The following is an 18687-nucleotide window of genomic DNA, read 5'->3' on the forward strand; positions in this document are numbered from 1 at the left end:
TAGTTTATAGGAAGGATTTTAAGTTTGCAATTGATTAAACTATTTCAACAATAACAGATGTGCAGGGATGACACACTGGTAAAGTGCTTGCCTAACACCACTGCAACCCACTGCAGTTTCTCGAAAGTTCAGGTAACTTAACGGACCCAATTGCAAATTAAAGCCCTGTTGTATATTAAAGCAACAATTTTAAGGATAGAAAAGCAGGCTCTAGCATCCAAACCAGTCCATTTTGTTTCTTTAGCTGGTAGTTTTATTGTGTTATTTTAAAAAGAGTTTGAGATTCCCATCTTGAATGAAAACAGGACAGCTTTATGGGCCTTTTAAATTACCGAGGCTTTCGAGAAACGGGCCCCCGCCATCACTCATTTCAATTTCGAGAAATACAATTTCGGAAAACAGTAGATTAAGAGCTCTGCTTGAATCTAGTCCATCCACCCTATTTATTTATTCATTTAAACAATAAGACGTTCGCTATTCGTCGTTTTCCTCGTATGTTGTAAACAGGTTATTCCAGTTTTTGAAGTGTCAGATATCATGGGACAAGAAGACAGGATATTGATTACTTCTTTACCTAGGCCAGGTAAGATAAAAACACCACAGTTCCTTTCGAGCCCAGCCTCTAATGTTATTGGATTACCCGATGAAACATGTGACAGAATAGATGCTTCTTCCTAATTGATATTGGCTAAACCCCAAAGTAAACTCAGTAACATGGTTGGATTTAACTGTAATTCTTTTATCGATTGCCAACTGTTGCGGATAATGACCATAAATATAAGTTTCTAGAAATTTTTAGAATGCATGACGAGCTTTGCCCACCAAAAAAATTTATGCAAATTAGGCTTAGCCGGATCTGAGTTCCGCCTGGCAATTATTAACTGTAAGAGAAGATCTCAGTTCGCGCCCACAGCACGTTCAAGGTGTTGCGGATGAAGTTTCTGTAATTACTTTTTGGCACTTTTCGGCGTCAAAATTACATAGTTTGGGTAACCCAAAACCCTTAAGCTGACCTTTCTTGTCATAACACGAATGTTTTCCAGAAAGGGACACGCGGTAATGTCGGTGTCTCTCGTGTGCAGGCATTTTTCCAGGTAAAACCCTCGCGTGGAATCAACTCATGTTTAATTTAACGCTCCTTTTAAGCGCACAATGTAAGCCAAAGCAATTTTATAGTTAAACGTAAAGATCAGAATATTTTCTTCTAAGGATGATAAATGATCGACGCTGAACTAAATTATACGTTGAAGAAAATGCAAAACGGCATAACATGTATAAGAGGAAATTTGGAAAAATACGAAGTTACGAAACCATGAAAATCTTCGATTTTTAAGAAAGGAAATTTTTATAATTCCAAGCTAAGTAAGCTTTTCTAGTGTTTCATTCTTTAAGGCTTTGTGTAGAGCGGGGCCTTTGTTTTATAAACCGTAAAACTTAGTGACAAGTCGAAAGGGCTCGCTCTTGGTTATGATACCAAAGAGTAGAGGGACACCACGCTGATCTTCCAGGTGTTTGATCATCGTCGCCGCTTGTGGTGTACTTCGCTACTTAGGTGAGCGAGATCGACGTTCTTCCTCTCTTTAATTCTGACAGCTGTGTGAAAGACCTGGTCCTTACAATGAAAAACGGTCGATTGTGCTTTTTCAGTGGCGGCTTTAACGCTCGTCCATATTCAGCGCTTATCCTAAACATGCATGGCATCTCTAGCTATCTACAAGACACGCTGCGATGTATTATTCGTCCATGTTCAACACAACTGCGCTAGTGAGATAGAGAATCGAAAGATCACATTGTTGCGCTCGAAGAAGTGCGCTAAGTTTGCCAAGTTCTAGAATGGACAACAGATCGTACGGCCTCCCGCAAGAATAAGGACAAGGTCTATCAGTTACAAGCAATGGATAAGTGGAATTGTAAAAAGTTTTAATTCGTCCGTGCATCGAAAGGCCGATGGTATGTAATTTTGCTCTTTACCGTTCTTCACACACTCGAATAGCTGTTAAAATTAAATTTAATTGCGGGTTGTGCAGTCAAAATATAACGTCGCCCAACATGGTTTTAGTTAAACCAGTGTCTTCTGAGGCGCTTCCACCAAAATAATTTTGAAGGGAACAACAGCGCTAACCGATTTAATATCTTCTCAAGAACATGTCAAAGTCTATTAAAACGCAGAAATTAAAAATAGTAAGAATTGGTGGTTCATGTTAAAAATCATTAAAGAACAGTTCTCAGTTTGGCTCGATAGTGCTGTCACTTTGCACTAGTTGTTCATAGTGACTTACTCATTACTTTCAGTAGGTTCTGTCCTCGTGTACCGGTTCACAAGAGCCGTTACAAAAGACCGAACAATGCACAACTAACCAGTGACTCCTAAACAAAGAAAGAACAATGGTAATTCTCTTGTGAACCGGTACACCAGGACAGAACCTTTCAGTATTTGTTCGAGCTTTTCTTCGACGAAATAGGGGACATACAAGAAATCGCAATTCACCTCTAAAACAAAAATAATAAGCTCTCCCAATTGGACACCAGATATGACTGCGTAGTAATAATTGCGTAGTACGCGAAGTTGCAGTGTGAGAAAAATGAGTGAGGAAAATAATTCTAAGTGTTGTACAGCGCGGTTTTTAACATAGATTACCTAGCTAAATGACCTGCTTGTCTTAGATATTTATGATAATATAGGAAGGTCCCCAAGGAATACTAATAACCCGGCGTGTAATTTTGTGATTGACAAAACCTGATAACTCAGGTTTATGTTTGAAAGGGCAAATCATTTAGTACATTTCACTCCAGAAGTAAATAATCTCTTAACTTTCGTAATTATTATTTTGGTTTCAGGCAAATGGTGTCGAGTTGAAAGATACTAAGTTCCTGAAACATACATCCCAGCTTTGTTAGCAGGCATGCCGAATGCTTTTATAAACGTGCGAGGATAAAAATACATTTGCGGCCCCCTGTATGGAGAGAAAAATCCAAAGTTTTTTATTACAGGGATGGTAGAGTGAATGATGTTATTTCTGGTCTGAGTCATCAAAGTTCTGTACCATTAGAGTGAAGAAAGGCTATCGGGGGAATATGGAGGTTGCTGCAAGTAGTAGCTGTTAAACTCTCAACAAGCTTTACAGGCGGCCAATTAAAGAGCATGGGGCAAGAAATCAAGAACGATTCTCACCCAGTAAACTAAAATGGTTGTTGGAAATTGAGATGGACGAGCAACCAGAGAATTTGAAGTAATCTGGTGGCCTGATCTTTTCTCAGGCACTAAAAATGGGAAACTGACCTTGCGATTTTATGTTCCTAAAGTGATACTTTGATTTCAATGATGTGTAGTACACAGTCTAGTTGACTTGTTCGTCATGTTTCCATAAATTTAGTAGCTGTTTCTTGGCAGTTTTTGTAAGTTTGTTTTAAAAAACGATAAAATGTGTTTTGCATTTAGAGGAACAAACTTGTCTGTAGAAGGCTAAGATTAAACCCTGAATACAGCAAAATGACCCTGTAATATTAATGCAATTCATGTCTAGCTGGGCACACTATACTATGATGCCCTTCATTCTGTTGTAACCAAATTCAGAGGAAAAAAAAAACACCTGGAGAAACTCTTAGAGGGATAATATCTGTGGACTTTCACCATTTCTATGGTCATCAGGAATGACAGAATAAAGCAGTAACTGTTCACAAAGTCTTAATTCACTTAACTGAAATAATAATGAGTTGGAGGGAACTATAGATCATTTTTTTCCAAGCATCTCTAATAATTCATGATGGAAATAGTAAAAACATTGATAACAATAATAATGATAATAATGATAATAATAATAATAACAATGATAACAATAATAATGATAATAATAATAATAATAATAATGATAAAAATATTTACAATAGTTAGAGAAATAATGTTCATTATCCTGATGGTTATAATTCCTATGATTATTTCCATTAATCTAATCATTATTATTATCATTCATATTACTATTATGATTATTTCAATGTTTATCTATGAACAAAATAGTGTTATTGTTAGTCTAGCTGAATGAGTGTCCAAGTGATTGAAACTGGGGCAAAAACAAATTAAGAAAAGACAGAAAAACCCCAAAAACTGTTCAGGACTGCAATTCTTGAGTTGGCTCATTGTGAAAGGTTTTGGGACTTCATTAAGCTAGTGCTGTCTGTAGTGGGCCCTGTGTCAAAGAGAGAAGAGTAGCAGCTGAATTAATAATAATAATACTAAGGACAATGATAGCATTGATTGACCAAAGTCACCCTATGACTAATAACAGCTGATACATGACAAACAGCATAAGCAACACACTTTTCAAAACAAAAAGAGCAAGCTAAAATTGCCATCAGATAAAAATAACTGTCCATAAAAGACTGACAGCATAGAGCTGAAAAAAAAAATTGGGACTGGTTCTGCCATCAGATAACAACAGTCCATAGACTGACCACCCAAGAGAAACAGAACAGATCGGTGGTTCTGCCATCAGATAACAACAGCCCATAATGGACTGACTACCCAAGAGAAACAGATCCACCTGTTAGTTCTGCCATCAGATAACAACAGTCCATGGACTAACTAGCCAATAGAAACAGAACTAGGCAGGTGGTTTTGAATCAGAAAACAACTATTTAAGACCTCTGTACAATGTGTCTTAGAAAATCTTCTGCATTCTAACAATCTATTGAAGAGACAAACTATCAGAAACACTTGAATTTCTATTTGGAGGGAGGGGGGAGGAATTAAATGAAAATCTACTTGCCTCAGCATGCCATCCTCACTGAGCAGCCTATTTCAATTTGAAAATGATGATCACAATCATAAAGATAATGATAATGATAACAATAACAAATCATTATTATTATCATTTATATTACTATTATGATTATTTCAATGTTTATCTATGAACTTAATGGTGTTATTGTTAGTCTAGCTGAATAAGTGATTGAAGTAATTGAAACTGAGACAAAATAATCTCAAGAAAAGCCAGGAAAACCCCAAAAACTGTTCAGGACTGCAATTCTTGAGTTGGCTCATTGTCAAAGGTTTTGGGACTTCATTAAGCTAGTGCTGTCTGTAGTGGGCCCTGTGGCAAAGAGAGAAGAGTAGCAGCTGAATTAACAATTATAATAATAATGAAGACAATGATAGCATTGATTGACCAAAGTGCCTCCGACTAATAACAGATGATGCGTGACAAACAGCATAAGCAACACATTTTTCAAAACAAAAAGAGCAAGCTAAAACTGCCATCAGATAAAAATAACTGTCCATAAAAGACTGACTGTATAGTGCTGAAAAAAATAGGGACTGGTTCTGCCATCAGATAACAACAGTCCATAGACTGACTACCCAAGAGAAACAGAACAGATTGGTGGTTCTGCCATCAGATAACAACAGCCCATAATGGACTGACTACCCAAGAGAAACAGATCCACCTGTTAGTTCTGCCATCAGATAACAACAGTCCATGAACTAACTACCCAAGAGAAACAGAACTAGGCAGGTGGTTTTGAATCAGAAAACAACTACTTAAGACAAGCCCTCTGTACAATGTGTCTTAGAAAATCTTCTGCATTCTAACAATCTATTGAAGAGAAAAACTATCAGAAACACTTGAATTTCTACTTGGGGGGAGGGGGGGTAAATAAATGAAAATCTACTTGCCTCAGCATGCCATCCTCATTGAGCAGCCTATTTCATTTTGAAAATGATTCAATCACAATCATGAAGATAATGATAACAATAACAAAATCAGTAATAATAATGATAATTATAATAATCATAACAATAACTACAACGACAAAGTCCGTGTTAGTCTGGCCTCTACCTTGCAGAAAATACAGCCCACCAACTGAAGCTGAATTCTTTAAAGGCATTGTATTGCAATTGGTCATTGAGGCACTCAAGACACCTCACCATGACAAGGTACGAATATTGAGGTGGAAAAAAGGGTCTGTAAAATTGACTCCATGCTGATTCCAGATGAGAAATCTGTGTTTGAAGCTTCTTCAGTTCCACTCCAAGGGAATTTACTCTAGCTGATCTTTCGGTAAGTTAGGAAGCGAGCTCTTCGGAGTCGTGACTGAGTTTGGCGCCAAAAGATAAATTTTTCGCGCCTTCGGGCTCAAAGTCTAGCGTGGCGGAGTTCACCAGATTTACGATAGTCATAAATCCCGCAGATTTAATAAGTTCGTCGGGGATTGTTTATTACGAAGAAGATAGACCAGCTATTAGACAGAACGTGAACACAACGTGAACGAGGTCGGGAATCCAGGCTAACCCCACTACTCCGAACGATGAGTTGGCCGGCTGAAGTTCCCGTGTCGCCACACTTTGGATTTCGTCGGGAAATATCTTAAATACATCGCATATGAAATATTTACGCAAAGGAACGTCACATACCTCTTTCAAAAGTAGATACCAATGCTTGCAAGGGTCAAGTGTGGCACTTGTAATCCTGCAAAGACTCTGCGTGGTTCAGTTAGCCGGTGGAAAGCCGCACGTCGAAAATCCGACTGCCTCTATGACTTCATTTCGAATGGTTTCGAAATCGAAACCATGATGCTTTTCGACATTTCGACATGAAAAATATCGTCGAGGTTTAATATTACAATATTGGTAAGAATTTAACCAGGATACGAGGCCAAGTCGTGCGACCGCCACAGGTTTTGTTCCAAAACAATAACATCGTGTACTACGATCGCAAAGCGTGAACACTGATCGATCCACCAAGTAACGCAATACTGGAAATTCGATACGGTTGTTATTCAGGTCGTACGGCACATGAAAATTGCGATATCTTTTGTTACTGTTTTATGGCAAACCAAGCGAAAGAATCATACCTAAATAATCGAAACAGAGGCTTTTCGAATACGGCGCCTCGCCGGTATTGCCTCTTCTGTGAAAAGGAGGGATCTTTGAAAGACTACGTGATTAAAAATGTCGTTATAAGGAAACAGGCAGAAACAGAGAAAACGCAGTATTTTACGACCATTACACGCACAACAAACTTCATTTCATTTCATGATTTTGATTTTCATCGCCAACAGATGACCCCGCGTTAACTCGCACGCAATCGCGTATCTCTCGTGGATTCGTGGGCGCTAATCTGTATAATTACATTGTGGTGTAATTAATGTGATGACAGCCACCCAACGCCTTCTTCCCCAAACCTCGGCATCAGTTTACGATGCCTGCTGAGAATTTTTTTCTTGAGCAAAGCTCGTCATGTAGGCACGCTGACATACATACCATGGAACTTTCCAGAATACCATACTACCTTTAGGAATCGATCTTTAGATAGATTATTACGAGCTATTTAATAGAGTAGTTGGGTTTCAAGGACTGTAGTGTTCTTTCTGTCGGTTAAGTAATACGGTTAGACAACTACAATGGTGACTAAAGAAAATAGATCTAATTGAACGACCTCTGTGACTTTCCCTGGACAAAAGAGATCAAGTTATTTCCTATATCACACTAATATCACTTATTCATTTCGGTCTCATCAGTTCCTCAACATCACGTCCCAATGGCACCAGGTGAAATAATTGCACTAGTCATCGGCTCGTTGTTGTTAATTTTGATCGCACTTTCTCTAATCATCTGGTGTCACAGAGAGAGACAAAGGCGTCGAAAGGCTGAAGGACTCATCCCGGGGTAAGAGGCATGCATTCTACTGCGTAAAATAGAGTCCATTGAATCAAATTAAATTGCCTTTTTCTTTCGTAAAAAGGAAACAATCATTTCGTCCATTGGAGGGAAACACTCAAGGATTATTTTAAATAGTATATAAACACGAAAAGAAACATTTAGCATGTTGCAATATCTCTCAAACTCTGACATTGCTTCTCTGATGAAATTGAATTTAAAGATCCTTTAAAAAAGGTGAGATATATTGCTCAAAGTTAATTTATTTTGAAACCATTTTGAACACTTTTCTCCTTTCGATGTCATTGGCACCCCCCACTAAAATGGGTCAGGTTTTTTAACTTTTTCTTTTCGTCAAATTCGTGTTATTCATCGAAATATTTTTACTTCAAATTCCACAGTAAAATCGGTTTGATGATCGATCAGTGGGAGGTTGATCCGGACCGTGTGAATCTGGAAGAGGAGATTGATGAAGGAGCCTTTGGGAAAGTGTTCAAAGGAATTCTCAAAGGACCATGTACACCATCACTGAATTCCACTTTTAAAGCCTCGCGGACCATAAAAGGAGATAATTTGTGCACAGTCGCAGTGAAAATGCTCCACGGTAAGTATGATTCCTCTGTTGTACAACATATAGTTTGAACCCAAAAGAAGCAGCTGATGATGTAGTCCAAAGGTTCTGATGAGAGTAGTCCCAAAGTGGGATTAAAAGTTGGTTTTAGGATACCAGGATACCTTAAGCGCTGCACTGGAATGAGTATATAAGAAAATGTAATTTATATGACTCACCTCTTGAACGAGAAGTTTTCCTCAGTTATGGGCTGAAAGAACACTCAAGCTCTGCATATTTTACCTTCAGACATGGGTGACAGCGATCAAAGAAGAGATTTTCTGGCTGAAATTCAACTCATGAAGGACGTGGGTTCACACAGGAATATCGTCAACATGGTGGGATGCTGTACTATGCAGGAACCTATGTTTTTACTTCTTGAATATGTCCCGTGCGGAAGCCTCCTGAAATATCTCAGAAAACACCGAGGGAAGGTAACTGATTTCAATTTACATACGGGAGTGATGTATTATATCAGCTTTAGTTCTACAAAGCCATAAAGTTGCTTTATCAAAACTACCTCTCTGTGGCTCTATAGCACAAGGCAATAGAAGGTAATGGTCATGACCTTGAGGTCACATTACTGGAAATGTCTTCACCTTTTTTCTGTAGATGCCCACAAAAACGTTTTTTATGTCTCCCCTCAGATGAAAGAGAACATTGGAGAGACCCCCCGTGGACCATATCACTCGACCTACTGTGAGACATACACTACAAATGCAGGGATATCTATCAAGGTATGAAACAAAGCTCTGTCAATCTTACTCTAATCTCCTTCGCAGCTTTCTTTAATCGTATCACACAATTCGATCGGTGCAGAAGACAATTTGGCTTTTTATGGAAACAATAACTTTTCAAAGTTTCACCTGAATCTTCTGAGACGTTTCTACTTTTCTTTTGGTCACGTTAAACTCCAATCCCCAAACTGGACGATAAATTACAGAAACTTACTGAAGGAAATACACTTTCTCCATGTAGCATCCTTTCAATAACTTACCATCTGCTTCATGTAAAGTTGTTTCAAAATTCCGGGCTATACTCAAAACTGGGCAATTTGTCGATTACCGTAACCTTGGTTGACTACATGTTTGTTGATGTGTGAAAACGTTCCTCTTTATTAGGCAACTAAAAGTGACCGCATCTACGTCAATGCTCCCGGGCGGCAACAAGAACAAACTGAAAACATCCAACTTGTAAGTTTCAGTTCTCAAGATCCAGAAAACAATAATGGAGATGAGAATAGGGGAATGAATAAAGACGAAAGAGACGAAGAGCACAATGAAGACGAAGAATCCTTAACTCCTGGAGATTTGATGGCGTTTCCTTGGCAAATAAGCCAAGCAATGGTATGTACATGTATGAATTCAAAAGAAGCAATTCAAAGCATTATCTTGTTAAGAAAGTTAACTCCCAGCTATGGCTGTATTTTAACCGCAGTAAAGCCTGTGATCTGTTTTGAGAATCCAGTCACTTAGTTTGATCTTCTCTTGTACATACAACTCAAGACATGTATGTTTTAGCTTGCAATTGTTTTTCTATTTTTTTTCAGGAATACCTTGCAAAGAAAGGATTTATCCACCGTGACTTGGCAGCGCGTAACGTTCTTGTCGGGGAGAATAAAAGTGCCAAGGTGGCCGACTTTGGTCTGACACGACATGTATGTGAAGAGAGGGTCTATCAGGGAAAAACAAATAGAAAACTTCCTCTGAAATGGATGTCAATCAAAGCTATTTTTGATCAAACATTCACGACCCAAAGCGATGTGTAAGTACATTTTTTTTTTATCATAGCATATCTGCCGAGTGCAAAGCTCGAATTTTATAACTTACTGTACTCTTTCTATTACAGATGGTCTTTTGGAGTTGTTCTTTGGGAATTGGTAACACTTGGTAAGTTTACGGAGCGATTTATTAACGATTATAAAATTTTTACTTTATGAAGCCCAAACGGCAACAGTACTCCCAGCAAACCTCTAATTGCTTGTCTACAGGTCATTATACTGGGGCGATCGTGCCTCTAGATCTCACCTATCAAGTTTTGCAACATTGAAATGTTCCTTTTTAGGTCAGAAAACAGCCAGTTGGTAGCATGAATGCCTCTTGCAAAACTCACAGTATTTTTTACATGATAACAGGTGGATCACCATACCCGACTATTGACAACAAAGAACTTCTTCGCACTTTGAAGGATGGATACAGAATGGAACAACCTGATACCTGTGACAATGAATTTTAAGCCGAAGCATCAAGTATTTAGAAATCCTTCATGACATTTCTAGTCTAACCAAGTGTTAGAATAAAACATTTGCATAAAGATACCATCATTCAAGAAATTGACTACCCACCTTCTCTAGGTCAGAGTTGTTCCACACAAACTTTTTTATACGTTATCTTTAGTTGCGATTATTAATCTTAGCATCCGATCTTAAAATGAACTCATAATTTGCAGATATGACATAATGATGGATTGCTGGAAGGAAAACCCCGACCAACGTCCAGGCTTCACTCAGCTGAGAAATAGACTTGAGAGTATGATGCAAAAGGACAACCCTTATGTGGATTTCAGTGCCGTGGATGAAACAAGCGCATATTACAGCGCACCTTCATTTAACAGTATCATGGATGAGTCTCCAGATGAGGATAAGGGCTCTGATAGCATCGTCCAGGAGAGGCGTCAGTCCTCCACGGACTCTGTGGAGCTGACTGATCGTCAAAATGCGGAACCATTAAGCGGGGACGTCAAAGAGATCTCGGAACAAAAAGGAAATCAAAACAACATCGCACAAGATGGAGAACAAGATCATTTTTCCGAGATCAAGATTCCTAATGACGTTAAAACTGTTACAGAGATCAATTTTGATGAGCTCCAAATGAGTTTCTACAGGCCAGCGAAAAGGACAACTGCCTTCTAGCGCTGTGAAAATCACCTGCTGCAATCGAAAAGTCCGCAAATTTTTACCAATGCTATTCTTAGAGACCCAGGGATAAAAATATCAGGCGCATTTTAAGCGCATTAGATCATATATCTAATGGATTTTGCTCTATAGAAATAATGAAATTATTAAAATTATTATTGTTAGAACAACGTTTTGATCCAATCTCTCGGCTTTCTGCGAAATGATCTTGATACGAGAGCTTGCTCGGCGGATAATGCAAGTAATTGTCGCAAGAAAAATAGCATTTTGGCCGATGTTTTCTTTTTCTCCTGCCTAACTATTTATCCTCAACCCTATAAGGATGTGTTATAGTAAGAAAACCCCTTTAAGACAACAAGACGTAAATTTAACAGCTTAGTAATGATAGTTAGCTTGATAAAGTGACCTACGCTAAGAAAGCGTTAACTTTCCATCTTCTAGCAAAGATTCTGAAATTGCATGCATCTTTTTGTAAAATATAGACTAGAAAGTTTCTTTAAAAGCTATAGTACCAGGCAAACAGCACTGAATCAACTGCATGACTATAACTGTCGGTTTTTGTAGTGGTGTAATGAAAAAAATTTGTCAAGGATAGTTTAAAGGTATTTAATGTATTTACTTATCTGTTTGTATTATTTAGTTTCGATAGAAATGGAGAAAGTTATTGCACCTTGACACTTTCATTCGATGAAACTGGTTGAAATTTGATGAAAACAGCTACTTTTAAAGAGGTTCTAAATGTAAGAGTTGTATTTGCATAAAGTACCTTGTCATACTTTTCCTTTTTTATGCACTCTTAAAAAGTCAACTTCATCATTTTACTTGTGCGATTGAATAACATGAGAAATCAAATGTTTTTGTGTTATAACGACATAAGAAGTAACTGAAAATGCCATTTAACGATTTGCTAAAAGGTAAAACAATCAACCTCGTATTGGTTTTGGAAAAGTGAACATGGATGTCCCCTGATAATTTGCCTCCGTTTCCCTCCAGCCATTCCTTAAAACTCTTGTCAGCCCATTCGACCTCAAGCCACTGACCAAGATCCATACTCTCGTGTTAAAGCACTTGCGAAGCTTTGCTTTGCACTTGTCCATTTTTCCCGAAGGAGATAGTAATATACTAGTAAGTGAAGTCTTCGACCATTAAACACTGGGTGGTGGTTGAAAGCATTTTATAATTTCCTCGGGCACTAGAAATAAGAGGATCGTTAGATGTAATACGACAAAAATGAAAACGGGTATACTAGGAGTAGGTAAGGACTTCGCACAGCTTAAAGAGAGCTCGAAAATGGCGCTCTGGTTTGCTATTGTTCGTTGTTCGTTTTGAAGATTTCTGCATATCCATCTCCAGTATCTCGCACTTCAAATCATTAAAAATCAACTGCTTTACTTGATACATATACAAAAAGGTGCAGTTCCAGTTCAGAAGGCTTGATGTTTCAATTTTTCCTATACCTATTCCTAGATTTTGCGGGCTATTTTCTGAGTTACCTGGATCGTCCCTGACTTTTTCCTTTTATTCAGGGGTGGATCCAGGGTAGTTTACGTGAGTTCCGGAACTCACTCAAATTTTTCAAAAACACTCTGATCTCCCTTTAGAAACTACTGGTCCGTTTCTGGAAATCACTCATTTCCTTCTAGAAATAAACCAACTTCCTGTATTTCAGTTATTTATTAAAGAAAATATGTTTGAAATGCCTAGTCTCGTTATTTGTGCGGTCAGGCGGCGTCCCAGATTACGCTCTGAGGATTTAAAGTCTGATCTCACTTCTGAAACCGTCGGATACCGTCGGAAAATATCTTGGTGCCAACTTGAACTCAATGGGTGGGTCTAAGTCGTTATTGTAGCAAGTCGGAACACACTCAAAACCCCTCACGATTGACTGAAAACGTTTTCATTGTTTTGGAACTCACTCAAAACCCTTTTTGATTGGCTAATCAGTTTGGAAACTACCTTGGAAACTACCGACAGAAGTATATAACGGGCTGTGCCTCCCCCAGCGTCTCTCTTTGTTGCTCTCAGTAGAGTCTTTGAATTTGCTTCGGAGTTAGCGAAGGACTAACAATTTGCTCGCGAACTTTGACCGTTATGGCTCGTGGAGATCCTGTCTGTCGCAAGCAGGATTTTTCTCCCTACGACATTGGCTTGGTACTCGGCGAGATTGGTAACTATTCGCCTCAAGACAAGATGAAGTTCATTGAAAGCGTGTGGAAACCAGGTGAGCTCTTCGATTTCCCCATGTCAATAGAGAATGGAAAATCTCGTAAGTTTGTCTCAGGCTGGCTGCAAAGATTTCCATGGCTAGCCTACTCCAAATATTTCGATGGAGCATTTTGCTTACCTTGTGTTTTTTTTGGAGTTCAGTGTGGTCGAAACGCTAATAAATTAGACAAATTGATGAGGTCTCCACTCCAAAATTGGACTTCGGCCGCCTCTCGCTTTAACATACACGCGCTCGGAAATTGTGAAATTCACAACTTTTCTATGACACCAATGGAGGATTTTGAGAGAGTGATGAGAAGAGGAGCTGCCCCGATTAACCAGCAGTTGAGTCACATAGTTCAACAGCAAATTGCCAGAAATCGGGAGATTCTTAAGTCTCTTTTTAAAACAATTATTTTATGTGGGAAAAACAACATTCCACTCAGGGGGCGTAGGGATGATGACCCCACTAATGCTACCCTGACCGGTAGTTTCCAGGCACTGCTAGAATTTCGGGTAGACAGTGGTGACCAAACACTGCAGCAGCACCTGGACACTGCACCTAGAAATGCCACATATACTTCACAAACTATCCAGAATGAGATGATAACAACTGTCGGTGCTCATATATTGAATAGTTTATCACAGGAAATGAGGAATAGTAAATATTTTTCGGTTATGGCAGATGAAGCAGCTGACATTTCAAATAAGGAAAACCTTTCTGTAGTAATTAGACTTCTGGACGCAACTAAGACAATCAGAGAAGAATTTATTGGCTATTACCTTTGTGAGGAGGGAACAACAGGAGAGGCCATTAGAGACATTATAATTCCAGCTGTAGGAGACTTAGGATTGACAATGGAGGACTGTCATGGCCAGTGTTATGATGGTGCAGGCAATATGGCTGGATGACTAAAGGGGCTTCCTCATTCATCAGGGCAGAACATGAAAAGGCAATCTATGTCCACTGCATGAACCACAGGCTTCATTTGTGCATCGCTAACACCTGCCAATTGACTGCCAATTGTCAGGAACATGATGGATATTGTGCGTAAGATTTCTGATATTTTTAACAACTCTCCCAAACGACAACAACATTTAGTAGCCAAGATCAGAGAACTATTGCCTCGAGCAAATCACACTGCTTTGATTGATGTGTGCCGCACAAGATGGATTGAACGGATTGATGGAATGGACAGAATAGCTGAGCTTCTCTACCCAGTCACAGCTAAATTTGAAGACATTTCAATGAACAGAAACAGCCCTGGAGACTCAACTTGGAATCCAACCAGCAGACAAGATGCTCAGTCCCTACCTAATGCAATCAACTTTTCCTTTATTGTTTCTCTTGTTATTGTCAGACATATGTTGGGACTAACTAGGCCTCTCACAGTGAAGCTGCAACAGAAAGCTATGGACCTCCTAAAAGCTAAAGATCAACTTCAAGATATTTGAAGACATTTCAATGAACAGAAACGGCCCTGGAGACTCAACTTGGAATCTAACCAGCAGTCAAGATGCTCAGTCCTTACTTTATGCAATCAACTTTTCCTTTATTGTTTCTCTTGTTATTGTCAGACATATGTTGGGATTAACTGGGCCTCTCACAGTGAAGCTGCAACAGAAAGCTATGGACCTCCTAAAAGCCAAAGATCAACTTGCTCTTTTGAAATCAGTCCTTAGAGAATTGAGCACTAACATTGATGACAAACACCATGAACTATACCAGGAAGCAGTGGCCCTTGCAAGACAAGTAGGAGTCCAGCCAGGTATGCCAAGAGTAGCTCAGAGGCAGATACATAGGAACAATGCTCCTGCTGCAACTCCTGAGGACTATTGTAAGTTCAATGATACTAGAGTTTTTCTTGACCAGAGTCCAGCAGCTCAACACCAGATTCCAGGATGCTGTGTTTGTTTGCTACAAAGGTATTTCAATTGTTCCCTCTATTTTACTGGCTATTGACCCTGATGGAAGGCTAATGTATTGGAATTTTGTGACCATTACAGGCAGGACATGCCAAATTATGCAGGTTTAGAGGCAGAGCTTTTGTTATGGAGGGGAAGAGCTTTTTGTTATGGAAGGGAAGGGATCACAGAGGCGATGTAATTCCTGACAGTCTGGAGGCTACACTGGAGGATATTGACAAAGATGCATATGTCCATATCTATTCCATATTGAAAGTCCTGATCACTATCCCAATTTCATCTGCATCTTGTGAGAGATCCACACCATCCCTTTGGAATCTTAAGAACTATTTAAGAAATACTATGACCCAGGACAGACTTAATGGACTGGCACTGATGCATGCTCACAGAGACATCGCGGGATTTTGATTTAGACCGCATAATAGATTTATTTGTTGAGTTACACCCTAGGAGAATGAGAATGGCAAACATTTTAATTTAAATTTGTGAAAAAGCTATTTCTAGAGTAATTTGGATATATCAACAAAGTTGAAATGGTAAACTGGCCACCGTAACGATTAAAAAAGCTTACGTTTCGAGCGTTAGCTCTTCGTCGGAGCGAACAGAGGAATTGTGGGTTGTGTGTGCTTTTAAAGGCAGAAAATGGAGCTACGTTATTGGTGGGAACATGGCAACGAGAAAAACACAAATAAATTAGTGGAATGAAAAGCGCTCGTTGATCCCTGTGGGATTTAGACTGCCGGTTTGAAGGATGAGCTTTGGTTCAAGAGTTTTGCGGCTTTCCGTGCTACCTAAGTGTAAGGAAGGACCGCAGATTGCCATATGTCGCTTAGAATGATTGGGTAAATTAAAGTGTCTAGCGACTGGTTTCGATGTGTCCTTGTCATTCTTTTCCACGTCGCGAAGGTGTTCTCGAAATCGGTCTCCTAATCTTCTGCCTGTTTAGCCGATGTATCTCTTTTTGCAATAAGTGCAAATTATGCAATAGATTACATTGGCGGAGGTGCGCGTGAAGTGATCGGTGATCTTAATGGATCGTTTGGGTCCCGATATTTTATCAGTGTTGTGAATGAAAGGACACGTTTTGCATCGTGCACGAGTGCATTTAAAAGTGCCTGGCTGGTCATCAGTCTGAAAAGAACTTCTGACCAAAAAATTGCTTATGTTTTTGTCGTGTTTGAATGAAATGAGCGGAGGCTGCTGTATACGCTCCGTATACATCCTCTCACGGGATACTGCAACGAATATAAATACATTGAACAGATTAATTCTGAACAAAGTCCTACATTGCTATCTACATTGATAATCATACATAACGTTAGTTTAGTAACTCGGTGACTTCTTGAAAGGAAAAAGCGCAATGACACAACAGTTTATCGAATGAGTCACAAAAAAAACTACTACATTGGTATTACGATTGGGCAATGATGTAAAATCCAAGCATGTCTTATACAATGGACAATTCGTCGTTTGAATATATCCAGGACCAAGAGCAGATCTGGTGAAAGTTGTTGGACTGAGACTTTATGGACTGGTGCCCGGCTCTGGTGAATCATTCCGCACGACAGTCTTATGGCAGAAACCGCTGTTCAACCACAGTTTAGTTCAATATTACAGATACAGGATAAGTAATACCTCATCGGAGACAGTTGGGCAGAAAAAGAGGAGAGCTATTGACCTCAACACCGACCTTACCACGATCAGTGAAGTTCCTGAAACTGCTCATTTGTTCTTTATTCATCTATACACTCGTTTTATATACAATAATTTATGGAATTTACAGATCCATTTATCTACTTACGTTGGTAGTACATCTTTGCCAAATGTGCCTGCATTTTTTGTTATCTTTTAAACCAATATCATGCAGGTGTAACAGATATTTCAAAATGAAGAGCAAAGTTATGGTTGCCGACAATTCGCCGTCGCTACATAGCAATCTACTTGATTATTACAGGGATCTAGTAACGTCACGATCGACGGAATCCATGGGGATGAAAAATTTGAATTTAGGGTAGTTTTTGACCTTAAATTTAGGAGATTTATCTGTAAAGACTGGATAATAAGCAGACAAAACAAAAATCAAGATAGTTCGACCAAAACAATAAGAATAGTCCATAAGAAGCATTTAATCTAACAATCGATCGTATTTTTTCAACAATAACAGAAGTGCAAGGATGACACACTGGTAAAGTGCTTGCCTAACACCACTGCAGCCCAAGTTTGATTCCCGGATCTGAGACCTTTTCTCGAAAGTCCCAGCAACTTAACAGGCTTGAAGCCATGTTTTATATTAAAATCAAAATTTAAAGGGTAGGAAAGCAAGTTCTAGCATCCAAGTTAGTTCAGTTTGTTTCTTTGGTTGATAGTTTTATTGTATTATTTTCAAAAATTTTGAGATTCCCATCTTGAATGAAAACATAACAGTTTTACGGGCCTGTTAAGTTACCAAGGCTTACGCTATCACTTATTTCAATTTCGAAAAATGCAATTTCGGAAAACAGTAGATTAAGATCTCTGCTTTGGTCCAAGCCGTCCAACTTATTTATCTCATTTTTCCTTCAAACAATAACTCCTTCGCTATTCATCGTTTTCCTCATTTGTGGTAAACAGATTTTTCCAGTTTTTGAAATGCTCAATATCATGGGACAAGAAGACAGGATAGCGATCCTCAGAACTTCTTCACCTGGTAAGATAAAAATACCATAGTTCCTCTGGAACTCACCTCTTACGTTATTGATTACCCAATGGCGTCAAACATGTGACACAATAGATGCTTCTTCGTGGCCAACATCGTAAGGCTAAGCCCCAAAATAAAAAAAAAGCGATATGGTTGGATTTAACTATAATTATTTTATAGATTGCCCATTGTTATGAATAATAACTGGAATAGAATCGAAATTGCTAGAAATTTCTAGAATGCCATGGCATGCTTACATGCATACCATGGACCTTTCTAGCACGTTCTATCAGGTCACGTAGTTACGATGTGATACGACCAAAAGAGTTGAGTTGTAAGCTTAATTGGGCAATGTTCCAAAAAGTAGTTTGTAAAGGTACGTAAGATCTCGGTCGCCAAGTATTTGTGAGCCTGCTGCTCTCCGTCGCGTAGCAGTTGTGATTTTCTGTTGTCGGGAGTGACCGACTGTTTGGAAAGCTATACCGAAAGAGAAAGCTATTATGAAAAATTGCTCATTCTGAGAACATTTGGAGACAACTCTGAGATTGTGTCAGTGGTGAGCTGAGGTGTAGAATAAATGAGCTAAATAAGTTTATTAGTAAGGATAGTCACTATACTGTCTTTAGGAATCGCTCCTAAGATAGATTATTACGAGTTGTTTGATATAGTAGTTGGGTTTGGAGGAGTATAGTGTTCCTCCTGTT

General features: G+C 38.9%; 1 protein-coding gene, 2 long non-coding RNA genes and 1 pseudogene across 3 annotated transcripts in view; 3 read left to right on the forward strand and 1 right to left on the reverse strand.

The window, feature by feature from the left end:
- The window catches only part of LOC148727651 (uncharacterized), a 31565-nt gene extending 19569 nt beyond the window's left edge, over positions 1 to 11996 (forward strand). Inside the window, exons 23-32 of the mRNA XM_088762730.1 lie at positions 508 to 583; positions 7513 to 7660; positions 8053 to 8255; positions 8511 to 8695; positions 8909 to 8998; positions 9383 to 9607; positions 9811 to 10025; positions 10110 to 10150; positions 10396 to 10492; positions 10710 to 11996. Of these exons, the coding sequence (XP_088618856.1) occupies positions 508 to 583; positions 7513 to 7660; positions 8053 to 8255; positions 8511 to 8695; positions 8909 to 8998; positions 9383 to 9607; positions 9811 to 10025; positions 10110 to 10150; positions 10396 to 10492; positions 10710 to 11172 (1743 nt within the window). The 3' untranslated portion in view covers positions 11173 to 11996. The remainder of the gene's footprint in view (positions 1 to 507; positions 584 to 7512; positions 7661 to 8052; positions 8256 to 8510; positions 8696 to 8908; positions 8999 to 9382; positions 9608 to 9810; positions 10026 to 10109; positions 10151 to 10395; positions 10493 to 10709) is intronic.
- On the forward strand, positions 1546 to 3438 carry LOC148727652 (uncharacterized). The gene is made up of 2 exons (XR_016002321.1): positions 1546 to 1950; positions 2839 to 3438. It is a non-coding gene; the product is annotated as an uncharacterized LOC148727652 (long non-coding RNA).
- On the reverse strand, positions 1991 to 2844 carry LOC148727653 (uncharacterized). The gene is made up of 2 exons (XR_016002320.1): positions 2425 to 2844; positions 1991 to 2285 (listed from the first exon to the last, which is right to left on the reverse strand). It is a non-coding gene; the product is annotated as an uncharacterized LOC148727653 (long non-coding RNA).
- Positions 11997 to 13266: 1270 nt separating the features above from the next.
- On the forward strand, positions 13267 to 15787 carry LOC148727654 (52 kDa repressor of the inhibitor of the protein kinase-like; annotated as a pseudogene).
- Positions 15788 to 18687: the final 2900 nt, after the last annotated feature.

Source organism: Stylophora pistillata, chromosome 6 (genome assembly GCF_964205215.1).
Source record: "Stylophora pistillata chromosome 6, jaStyPist1.2, whole genome shotgun sequence".
Taxonomy (NCBI): domain Eukaryota; kingdom Metazoa; phylum Cnidaria; class Anthozoa; order Scleractinia; family Pocilloporidae; genus Stylophora; species Stylophora pistillata.